Genomic DNA, 12,564 nt, shown 5'->3' with positions numbered 1-12,564 from the left:
TCCTGTGAGGAAACTCATTACATTTGTCAGAGTCCTTCAGACCCAGTCAACTCCCAAAAGCCACCTTGCAGTGCTGTCACCTTGGGGGTAAGTTATAATGTGGGACTTTTAGGGGCACCCAGGAATTCCCACCTCAGCACAAACTACCTGCTTACTGTTGCTGTTCCCATTTCCAGCTACAGGAATTAAAACTCAGAAAAGTTAAGTAACTGGCTGACACAGTTTTTAGCTGTAAATAAATGTCTTTTGGGGGAGTGAGGGTTGAGACAAGGTCTCTCTCTGTAGTTCAGGCTGGCCTCAGACTCAGGAAGCTCCTTCTTTCTCAGCCTCCCAAGTGCTGAGCTCAGGCATGCACCAATACACCCAGCCTTTAAACGTCTGTTATTAACTGAACCGAGAAGCACAGTTAGTACTGGCTGGGCCCAGGTCATACACGAGGTCTGTCTGTCTCAAGAGCTCACCCTTTTCCCACCACACTGAGATGGTGAAAGAGACTTCCTTCTAGACCCCTATCCAGAGAGATAGTGACTTAGAATTAACATAGAAGGAAGATAAGAATCAAGAGTATCCGCACAAGCCACAGAATGCGAGAAAGTAGACAATTTTGAAGATATGTCGCCTGGGAAGCTAGGCTTGCCCTGAAATGATGACCTTTACAGGGACAGACCAGCCTGCCTGAAAACCTGAGCACTTGCTGTCAGGAGAGGCAAAGATCTGTTCTCTTCGGCTTTAAAGAGCTGAGCAAAGAAGAGGCGGGAGACAGGTGGTTCTAAACCATTTCTGAGGACCGGGCTCTTTGAGATCTGATAAGGACTGGACATTTTCTTCCCAAGGAAAAACATACACATGTAATTAGAACATGTCGCATTTTATGGGGTTTATGGATTTCCTGAAGTTGAGGCCACCAGTTCTGGATCCTTGGCCTTTTAAAGTTGTAGAGATGAGAGGAGAGCCCACGCTGAGTGGAGCTCAGGCAAAACGACCTGTCAAGTCCCTTCTGGCCCAGACTCTATGAGTCCTCTTTTCCCTCTTTCTTTACATCCAATTCACCTGCAAGCACGCTGAGGATATATTTTTACAAGGGATTTTCTGATTCTAGGAATAAATATGGGCTTTAAAGGAAAAAGTAACAGGGTTCTTTTAATTGAAGCTATGATGGTATAATGGTGGATACGTTCAAACCAGTTAAATCAGGGGAACTTGAAAACTAAAAACAATTTCTAAAATGAGTAATTCAGAACGATCTCAAACACGTTTCGAATTTATTTTGAACTCACTTATTTCAGAGGTTGAATCCTGGTAACATGGTCTTCATCAGCACTGACTCCAGCTTATTATGTGCTAGAACAGTCTCAGGTTCTTTCTTTGAACTGACATCCACGGGTCCTCATGTTTCATGGGGTCCTGAAGCCCAGATCACTGTCCAATCTTTTGCGATCAGCTCACCTCAGAGAGGGGAAACTGAGCCCCATAGAAACTCACTCTCCCATGGCACATAGTAAATACAAGGGATTTAAAAGCGTTCTAGATCCAGAGCTTTTAAGCCAAATATGCTGTGACCAGAGCTTTTGTTACACAATGTCTTGGTTCCAGTTTGTAAAAAGTAGACTTTTCAAGGAGGTGGCAAGGCTGGAGGTACCACTGGCACACACAGCACTGATATTTCCTGTTACTTCTAGGTGCTGCATGTCATGGAGACCTCACGGAGAAACTCAAACTCCTATATAAAATGCATGTCTTGCCTGGTGAGTAAGCTGCACAGAGTAGCACGTGTAGAGCAACCAGGACCCAGCACAATGTTTTCTTGGTGTAACCTGTTTGCCTCTTTGATCTATAAGATCGTTCATCAGTCACTAAGGACAAACTATCTATGTAAGTTTCTGAATCAGCATGTGCTTGACTCAGTGATCATTTACCTATTTGGACAAAAAGAAGACAGCACAGTCATCTGCAAGAGAAAGAATTAAGAGCATCCAGTCACATGTGGGGTACACAGATTCCAGAGACAAAATGAGACTGGGAGATGCTGTGAGCTTTAGAGGAGCCCTTTTCACATTGGCAGGAGCAGGTGACAGATGGTGAGGTTTTGAGTTCAGCTTTAAAGAATGCTGGTCTCAGCTGAGATAGATGCAGCAAATACAAAGAAAATAAAAATGAGAGGAGATTGACACTCGAGAGAGGGTAATACTGTACATTTGGGGATGTTCTGTATAGCACAGTGGCCTAAATTTGTCCTAAGATTGGTTCATAAAGTATAATTGAAAGAATTTGGAAACTTTTGCATAACAAGAGAGACATAAAGGGTCACTAATGTGTGGTCCTTTAAAAGGAAGATGCAGTTAGAAATGGAGTGACACCCGTGCTAAAGCAGTAGAGACAGTAGGCCTTCCTGGTACCCCAATGTTGTGACCTCACCCCACTTTTATAATTTTAGTTCTTCATTCTGTCATTCTATCAAATAATTAAAGCTCACTGTGATAGAGACCTGGCCCTCCTAGTGTAAGAACCATATGTCTTGCTTTTCCAGAGCCATCCTCTGATCAAGATGAGCCAGATTCTGCTTTTGAAGCAACTCAATACTTCTTTGAAGACATCACCCCAGAATGTACACATGGTAGGTGACCTTTCTCCCCACGGCTACTATTGTATCTTCTGCAGAGCCCTCTGTTCCTGGAAAAAGACTGGCCTCCAAAGCTAATCAGCCCAAGAAGTATGTGAGTATGGTCAATTACTATTTCTTTCCTTTTGAATTTTTGAGGTTAGGCAGCTATTGGGGAGCAGGTGCCTTGGACAACTGAAGGCACCATGTGCATTATATCCTGTTGGCACTAGGGAAAGCATGTTCTGTGTGGCTGGGTATTTTGCACCACTGTCCCTGCCAGGCTCAGGCTCACTTAGAACATCATTCTGTTACCACACATCTATCCTGAACTGTGATTGGCATTTCTGTCAGAAGGCATCTCTTCTGTCTGTCTCTGCTCTGCATCAGACTACAACCCACACGCCCAGTCCAGCTCAGTGTCTGAATTTGGTACAGCCCATTGACTGAGAGTGGCTTTTATATTTTTAATGGTTTCTCAAAATCAAAAGTAAGATAATATTTCTTGCCATCTAAAATTGTATAAAATTTAAACTTTTGTGCCTCCAAGGTTTTATTGGGGTGCAGCCATGCTCTTTCCTTCTTGTGTTGCCTGAGACTGTTCTCACTCTGCAGTGACGGAATTGAGCAGTTAAGACAGGGACTGTGTCAACTGCAAGGAGTAAAATACAGTCGGCCCTCTGTATCCATGGGCTCTGCATCCACAGATTCAGCCGACTGTATACTAAATTATTAGGTGGGGATTGCATCAGAATAAGTGCAGACATTTTTAAGTTGTCCTTATTTCCTAAGCGTTACAGAATAAAAACTATGTAGCATTTATATTTTATTAGGTATGATAAGTACATTAGTCACCTTTCCCATTGCTGGGACAAAATACCTGACACCCACAACTTAAAGGAGGAAAGATTTGATTTGGCTCATGGTTTTGGGTGGTTCAGTACACAGTTGGCCAGTTGCAAGGCAGAAGCAACATGGCGGAAGGGCATAGCAGAGGAAAGGTGCTCAACCCATGGCAGCCAGAAGCAGGCCCTACCTGCCAACAGCACAGTCAGCAATGCATTCGTCAGGGAGTTAGCCCACTGATGAGTGTATCACCCCCATAAGCCAGTTCTCTTCCAAAAGCCCCACTTCTGAACATATGAGGCTTTGGGGGACTTTTGAGATCTAAACCATAACAATAAATTATCAGGAGATTGATGAAGGTGTACGGGAGGATGTGTGTAGGTTGTGTGCACACATTACACCACTCACATATAACAGACATGAGCATTTACCACTTTTTATACCCATGAGAGCCCTGGAATCCTTCCCTTACAGATACCCAGGGATAACTGCCTTCACCACCGGGCCCTTCACAGAAGTATGCCAACCTCTTGTCTACATAGTCGTGATTCAGCTCACTGTACCCATCTCCAAATGCATATAATTCCATCATGTATTGTCCAGTCTTGTGTGACTCTAAGCACAGTCTCTGCTTGCTACTTCAATAACTTCTAATTCATCATTCACCTTCCTCACTTCACCTCATGTCCTAAGGTGAATGTGGGCTACCCCTGGGTTCTGTTGCCTCTTAAATCTTGCCATTCATGAATAAGAACAACTCAGACTTGCTTTTATTTCTTTTTCCATTAAGTTTATTGGTGCATTTTAGGTATACAATACAGTTACATTCATCATTAGGGTCTTGTACCTTTATATGATGAATCTTGGTTCTTATTTTTTCCCCATTCGCTTGCCCTCCCTTCACCCCCTCCACCCATCACTATTTACAAACACTTTGTTTCCATGTTTTCCTTTTCTCATATTTTTTCTGTTCCTTTCTTTCCTTTCCCCTACCCCTCCCATTTCCCCTTCTCCTTTAGATGTTTTCTTCCTATTTCACAATATCAGTTATACATTTTGATCCTTATTTACACTTTGTTTTTCACACCAGAGAAACTATTTGGTATTTACACATGTGTCCTATTTATTTCACTTGAGAGTATGGCCTCAATATGCATCCACTTAGCTATAAATGTCTCTAGTTTCTCATTCTTTATGGCTAAGTAGTACTCCATTTTAAAAAGTCTTTGAAAGCTCAGTTTTTAAAGAGCTACATAGTAACCACTGCATGGACTTAACATGCATTAAATATATGTGGCTAGGGCCTGGCATGGTGGTACACACCTGTAATCCCAGCACTCAGGAGACTGAGACAGGAGAATCAACAGGAGTTCAAGGCCAGCCTGGGCTACATAGTGAATTCAAGGCCAGTCTGAACTACATAGCAAGACTCTGTCTCAAAAAGGAGAGGAGAGGAGAGGGATTCCCCAGTGACATGTAACACACTGTCCAAAGCATAAATCTTCAAGGACTTTATAGCACATAGCATTTTAGGGGAAAAAAAACTTTTTCTTTCTTCTATGGACATAGATTTTAATCTTACTAAGTGAGCGTTTTGTTTTTGTTGTTGCTGCTGCTGTCCAGAACCTGGTAAAAAAAAAAAAAAAAAAAAAATCTCATTCATGCAAAGTTCAGATGATAATGTTGCAGAGAGGGGCAGGGAATCACATTCACTAGGGCCATACTGCATAACTTTTTCTCTTTCTTCTGAACACTCCTGGCTAGTTGTTGGATTGGACAGCAGAAGCAAACAGAGCGCAGATGACGGCTTTGTGACAGTGAGTCTGAAGCCAGACAGAGGTACAGACTCTCTCTTCTGTGTTCGCCTGCTTGCTAGTTGAGCACTTGTCTCTTGGCCTGTGAACACGTATTTCTTGACATTTGGGTTTTAGGGAAGAAGGCAAATTCTCAAGAAAATCGAAATTATCTGAGACTCTGGACTCCAGAAAATAAGTCTAAGTCAAAGAATGCAAAGGATTTACCCAAACTGAATCAAGTAAGTTCTTTTCATCCATTTCTAACCTTGAAGCTATTTTTTTTCTAGTCATACCTAAATGTGGAATAAATAGACCCTCAAAAGAAGTGGTAACTTGGGGGCACTCTGTTAACTTTCTGTTTGGATCTATTTTACATATGGTTTTAGGCATTGAAAATATGCTGACTGTAAGGAAATGACCTCCTCACAGAAAATTAGAACTACAAAACAATTTTGCAAGTCCATGCACTTCGTCCCAATCTTTAGGAATATCTTCAGGTACTCACCAGGGAGGCTGTGCTGTTTCGTATCACAGTGCTGAGCTACAAAGATGCCTGCCATGTGCTTTCCTTAAAAAGCTGAAGGGCAAATGGAAATTGGGAGTGGTGGCCCCTGCCTGTAACCCCAGCACTCTGGCTAGCTGAGGCAGAAGCATCACAATGTCCAGTCCTGCCCGGCAACTTAGGGAGACCCTGTCTCAAAATTTTAAAAACGAAAATAAAAAGAGCTGGGGATGTAGCTCAGTTTGCAGGTCCTAGATTCAGTCTCCAGCACCTCATCCCATCCCTTCCTTCCCCCAAATAAGCGCCAGTGGAGAGACTAAGCACGTCCAGCCGTCCTCACAGAGGACTTTCTGGGGGCCTTCTTTCAAATGCCTCTGCAGTCCTGCCTCTTTCTGTGCCGCTCCCCAGGGGCAGTTCATCGAGCTGTGTAAGACCATGTACAACATGTTCAGCGAGGACCCCAACGAGCAGGAGCTGTACCACGCCACAGCGGCGGTGACCAGCCTGCTGCTGGAGATCGGCGAGGTGGGCAAGCTCTTCATCGCGCAGCCGGCCAGGGAGGCGGGGTCCGCGGGCGGTGGGCAGGCCCTGGCGGCCGGGCTCTTCCCTAAGAAGGGGCCGGGCCAGCCCTACGCGTCGGAGGCCGCCGAGCCGCCCGCGGCCGACAGCATCGAGGAGCACTCACTCGGAGGGCCCATGGAGGACATCAAGCTGGAGGACTCCTCACCCCGGGACCACGGGGCCTGCTCGTCCATGCTGATCTCCGACGACGACACCAAGGACGACAGCTCCATGTCGTCTTACTCGGTTCTGAGCGCCGGCTCCCACGAGGAGGACAAGCTGCACTGCGAGGACATCGGGGAGGACACGGTGCTCGTGCGCAGCGGCCAGGGCACCGCCGCACTGCCCCACAGCACCAGCCTGGACCGGGACTGGGCTATCACCTTCGAGCAGTTCCTGGCTTCGCTGCTCACAGAGCCCGCCCTGGTGAAGTACTTCGACAAGCCAGTGAGCATGATGGCCAGGATCACCAGCGCCAAGAACATCCGCATGATGGGCAAGCCGGTGTGCTCCGCCAGTGACTACGAGATATCCGCCCTGTCCGGCTGAGCCCTGAGGAGGGCAGGGCCAGAGGCCGGCTTTTCTATGTTCTCCTGTGTGGGGGTTTCCTTTCCTTTTAAATTAAATGTTTGTGAGTCCCTGGCTCGAAGCCTACCGTTTTCCTAATGTAACGTGACGAAAACTGTTGAGAAATACTGAAACACCTCAGCGTGGGCACAGCACTCATGCTGGGCCCAGTGACCAGAATGCGAATTTACCCAGAATGGTGAGTCTCTCAGTGACCATATGTGTGTATTATAACTTACTAATCTTGCTGTGAGCTGTATACAAGGTTTTAAAAAGTAATGCTGTTTAACTTTAAGGCACCCGTCATTTCATGCATTGGGGCTTTTAAATGAAATTAGAGCCATAAGGGAAAAAAATGCCACAGTGATTGTCCTTAGATGGAGAAGCCTCGGTCAGCAGGGGAAATCTATTCCACTTTAGCAAGTATTACAAGTACTTTTTAACATTTGAAGTATATTCATAAAAATCCTCAAAAATCATATTCAACATGTGCTCTCATTAAGGGGAAGACATTTAAGGTTCCAAACAGTTAGGAAAATCTAAGCGATTTTTACAGACTCTGATCAAGGTGGGCAGATACCAGACCAATTTTGCATGAACAGATTGTTCTGGTTTTGTGTCTGCTGGCCAGAAGTTGCCACAAGTGAATCATCTTTCCTTACAGCAGGTCTGAAAGCGGCAGCAAAGAGACAGATGGCTCAGAATAGGCTTTTTTGTTTTGCTTTTGAAAGAGTAAATGTAATGATGCTTCTGATATTGGGTTTTCAGCTTCTTGATACTACAAATAAAGCAAAAAAATAAACAATGAACTTTACTATTTCTGTACTCTCCACAGACTGAAGAAATCATACTATGTATCACATAAGACCATCTTCCCATTAAATCAATGTAGAGATAAAGTAAACTGAAAAAAATTCTGCAAGCTAATGGAACTAAATGTTTTAAAACAGAACTTGTCACTTTATATAAAAGAATAGTATGTTCTATTTATTTCCTGATGGATATGGAAATGAAAACTAGCACACCTGCACTTTGAATTCTTGCTTCTTTTTTTATTACTGTTATGATTTGGGGTTTGGTGATTTTTTTACAGACACTGGAAGGTTTTCATCTTACTGTTGAAGTAACAATCATGTACATATTTCCTTTGCTTATTCTAAATATTCCTTCCAACACATTCCTTTACTTTATTATACACGGTGTCCTTATTTTAGCTGTTACTGCTGTGATTTTTTGTTTACAGAATAATTTTTAAACTGTCAAATGAAGTAGTGTTAACCTCAAATAGGATAAATGTGAACAAATAAAATACTTCAGATATGGCTTCTTATCTTGGTGCTTGAATTCCTGCCTGAAGCAATAACATTTTTTTCTTTGACAATTTTATAAGGAAGATTTTATTACACAACCATTGTTAATAGTAAATTTTATAGGAACATGTATTAAGATAAGAAAATATGTAGCATATCAATGACTGTGTTTGAAACAAGGGAGAGAATTTTAATCAGCTGTCTAATTTAAAATACTTGACCTATGCCAGGCATGGTGGTTCACATCCATAATCCCAGCACCTCAGGAGGGGGAGGCCGAGGCAGGAGGATTAGCAGGAGTTTGAGGACAGCCTGATCTACATGGTGAGTCCCTGGCTCAAGAAAAGAAAACTTGCCCTACATAAGCATAAACAGGGTGCAGAATCCTCTGTTTAATCATGATGATCAGTACAGGATGACACCATCTGCTATGTATTTAATTAAGGAACTAGACATTTATTTGGTTTGACTGTTAACACATTATTGCATGTGTTTCTGTCATCTTTAAAATCACTTCAGTATGCCTCAAGAAGTAACTGAGCAGGCATGGTGGCACTCGACTGGAATCCCAGCACTCCTACCTGAGGCAGGAAGGTCACAAGCTTGAGCCCAGTCTGGGCAACTTAATGTCTTATTGAGACCCTGTCTCAAAACATGAAAAGAAACGGCTGTGGATTGAGCTCCATGTGAAGGCCTTGGGTTCCATCCCCAGGCTGCCTTGGCCAGGTTTGCTCCTGGCTCTCCTTCACTCTGGATGCGGAGTGCTGAAACATACCCCTCCCATCTTTCAGGTGCTGGAGGAGACAGGGAGGATGGACTGGGCTGAGACAGGTGAAGGAGAAGCCCTAACCCTCTACATACAGACTCAGTGTCCAGTGTCAGGCTTCTCCCGGGGCCACAGGGAAGAGCGCAGGGCGAGCTCTGGGCCCACATCTGACAGTCTCGACTTGGTGTTTCCCAGTGTTGGGATGGGGCACCAACTGGAAATGAGCTAGGCATGGAGAATCCTGGTGCTCTGGGAAGGCCCTCAAAATTGAGAATGAGCCCATGCTCTGCGACCCCAGAGATGGGGACGCCGGAGCCTCCACTTGCCTTCCTTATGTCATGGCTCCAGTAAACCAAACCAACAAACAGTAAATGTCATCATGCCCCAGAACCATTCCCCATCCAGCACTTCCATGAAGTGCTGAGCAAGCACCGTCACCCTGACCCCTGGCCAGCGGCCCTGTCTCCACCTTACAGATGGCCTCCTGGATGCAAGCCTTGGGCCTGAAGCTTCTGGGCTTTATCCCAGACACAGATGGTATTCCCTGCTCGGCTTCCTTCACATCTCTGAAATGGAGGAAGGAGGTAGGTACATCATCTTCAAGGAGGTGAGGATTCTGCCAAAAGAAACTCATCAGAGCTGAGCATGAGACCAATACACTCAATGTGTAGGCACCTCCCATGACCTGTAGGACACTGAAGTACATGGTCCCCTCCCTCCGGTGCTGCTTAGAAACAAATGTGTCCCTGCAGCTCCCTCCATCAGAACTAATGTCCTCGTGAAAAACTGCAGATTCCTGGCCCTGACTCAGGCTTTATCTGTCAGAAGTCTGAGACGCAGCTGGCATCCGAATCCACACCTGATGATCGACGCTGGCACAGGAGACCACCAGCTCGGTCCACACAAGGAAAGGGAGGCCCACAGAAGCAGAGCAGCAGGCCCAAGATCCCTGACCCAACCCAAGAGGGTCAGTAATGCCCAAAAGACCCACTGAAGAGCAGACCCTCCCCAGGCTGTGGGCTGGGAAATAGGACTGGCTGAGGGCTCCTGCCCACGCAGTCTCTCCCTGCAGCCTGAAACTTACAGTTGAGCTCACTGTTCCTCCCCAGTAAGAGATCAGGAAATGTCAGAGTTTCTCTTCCAGCTCTGCCACTTACCAACTCCAGACACATGGCTCAACCTCTCCATGTCTCGGTTTCTTAGGCAGGAAAGTGGAGAGGAGAGACATCCCTGGTTGTTGGACAGAGCAATTGAAGGTGCTCTGGTGTCCTCTGGAGTCTGTCTGTGCCCTGTGCTGGGGAATCCAGCCTGTTCTTCCTGAGAAAGGCTGTCCCTGGTGGCCTTGTCCTCTTAGCTGAAACCTGTCTCCCCTTCCAGTGCCTACCCAGGCACCAGGAACATCGCAGGCAGCTGGGAAGCACCCCAGACTCCCTGGAACTACACTGCAAGACGCCAGTGCCATGAAGAGCCCATGGACCATCCCTTCTGGGCCCCCTCAGAGATAGCCAGCCCTCACCAGGGTGCATTATGGGAGTCTGAGAACCTGTCAGCCTCAATGTCCTTCACAACCGTCCTCTCAAGACCCATCCTGCAAGCCTGCTGAAGGTGGTCCCTGTAAGAGCAGCCAGGGAAGGAGAAATGGATGGAGACCTCCATCTCAAAATAAAATATAAAAATTTTATAGAGGGCTGGGATGTGTCTCAGGGCAGAGGCCTTTGGTTCAATCCCCAGTTACAAGGAGAAAAGAAAATCCAACCAGACAGGCTACACTTGCCTCCTGCAATGCACCAATAGCTGCACTCTGGGAAGTGCAGCTCTGCTTTGAAATCCTGAGCAAGCTCGGGCCCTGGACTCTAGAGGGGGAGCTTGGGAATCAGAAGTTCAGCCTAATTCCACCATGAATGCTCACAGTTCCAGGCTGTTGCAAAGGAACATCTGAGGAAGATTTTTTTTTTCCATGTTGTAGGTTGTCTTTTAGCTCTGTTAGTGGTTTCCCTTGCAGTGCAGAAGCTTTTTAATAAGATGAGATTCCAGTTGTTCATTCTTTGTGCTAGTTCCCATGCTACTGAGGTTTTGTTCATAAAGTCTTTTCCTATGCCAAGATCTTCAAGAGTTCTTCCTAACTTATCTTCCAGCAAGTTTAGTGTTTCTGTTTTAATATTTAGATCCCTGATCCACTCCAGTTTTAGTTTAGTGCATGGTGAAAGGTATGGGTCTAGTTTTAATCTTTGGCAGGTTGAAATCCAGTTACTCCTGCACCATTTATTAAAGAGGCTATCTTTCCTCTAGTGAAAGTGGTTGGCTTCTTTGTTGAAGATAAGGTGAGTATTTCTGGCATTGTTTCTGCAACTTCTAATCTATTCCACTGATCTTCGGGTCTGTTTCTTTCTCTGTACTATGCTGTTTTTTTATCACAGTGGCTTTGTAGTATAGTTTCAAGTTGGGGATTGTGATACCCTCTACCTTTTCTTTGTTGCCTAGAATTGGTTTTGGTATTCTAGGTCTCTTCTGGTTCCAAATGAAATTTTGGATTGTTTTCTCTAGTTCTGTGAAATATATTGTTGGGATTTCAATTGGGATTGCATTAAATCTATATAGCACTTTTGGAAGTATGGCCACTTTCACTATATTGGTTCTTCCTACTCAGGAACAAGGGATGTCTTTCCATTTTCTTAATCTTCCTCAATCTCTTTTTTCAGATTGCTGTAGTTTTCAATGTAGAGGTCTTTTACTTCCTTCGTTAGATTGATTCCTAGATATTTCATTTTTTGGATGCTATTGTGAAAGGAATTGTTTCCCTAATTTCTGTCTCAGTGAGTCTGTTACTTATGTACAAGAAGGCTATTGTTTTTTGAGTGTTGATCTTGTATCCAGCTACTCAACTGAATCTGTAAATTAAGTCCAGAAGTCTTTTGGCCAAGTTTTTTGGGTCTTCTATGTAAAGTATCATATCATCAGCAAATAATGATAGTTTAACTTCTTCCTTTCCTATCTTTATTCCTTTTATTTCTTTCTCTTGTCTAATTGCTGTGGCTAATGTTTCCAGAACAATATTGAACAGGAGTGGTGATAGTGGGCATCCTTGTCTTATTCCTGATTTTAGTGTGAAAGATTTCTGTTGGTTATTCATAGATAATCTTTATCAGGTTGAGATAAAGACCATCTGTTTCAATTTTCTATAGGATTTTTATCTTGAATGGGTGTTGGATTTTGTCAAATGCTTTTTCTGCATCTATTGAGATGATCATATGGTTTTTTCCTTGGCTTTGTTAATATACTGTATTACATTTATTGATTTACATATGTTGAACCATCCTTGTATTCCTGGAATAAATCTGACTTGGTCAGGGTGTATGATCTTCTTTCCCCCCCCCCATTAACTTTATTCGTACATTTTAGGTATAAAATACAGTTACATTCATCATTGGGATCTTGTACCTTTACATGAGTCTCTTGGTTCTTATTTTTTTCCCCTTCCCTTGCCCTCCCTTCACCCCTTGACCCTTCCCTATTTGCAAAGACCTTGTTTCCATTTTTTTCCTCTTCTCATATTTTTTTCCTTTCCCTTTTTTCCCTTCCCCTACCCCTCCCAATTACCCTGCTCTTTTAGACCTTTT

The 12,564-nt window shown here is 44.3% G+C and overlaps 1 protein-coding gene across 8 annotated transcripts in view; it reads left to right on the top strand.

Moving 5' to 3' along the window:
• Tbc1d9 (TBC1 domain family member 9) overlaps positions 1–8,201 on the top strand; it is a 113,917-nt gene extending 105,716 nt beyond the window's left edge. For 7 of the 8 annotated variants that reach the window (XM_021247676.2, XM_013067123.3, XM_004868890.3 and 4 more), the window contains 5 exons: positions 1,680–1,745; positions 2,528–2,614; positions 5,210–5,284; positions 5,377–5,480; positions 6,152–8,201. In XM_021247676.2, the coding sequence (XP_021103335.1) occupies positions 1,680–1,745; positions 2,528–2,614; positions 5,210–5,284; positions 5,377–5,480; positions 6,152–6,853 (1,034 nt within the window). In that variant the 3' untranslated portion in view covers positions 6,854–8,201. Of the gene's footprint in view, positions 1–1,679; positions 1,746–2,527; positions 2,615–5,209; positions 5,285–5,376; positions 5,481–5,627 lie in introns of all 8 variants that reach the window. The other variant, XM_087193328.1, reaches the window with a different exon arrangement.
• The last annotated feature ends 4,363 nt before the right edge of the window (positions 8,202–12,564 follow it).

The sequence above is a fragment of the Heterocephalus glaber genome, unplaced genomic scaffold (assembly GCF_053883595.1).
Source record: "Heterocephalus glaber isolate CG9 unplaced genomic scaffold, H.glaber_assembly_v1.0 deba00001587, whole genome shotgun sequence".
NCBI classification, from domain to species: domain Eukaryota; kingdom Metazoa; phylum Chordata; class Mammalia; order Rodentia; family Bathyergidae; genus Heterocephalus; species Heterocephalus glaber.
Note: the sequence above shows the minus strand (reverse complement) of the source record. Positions and strands in the feature narration are given on the sequence as shown.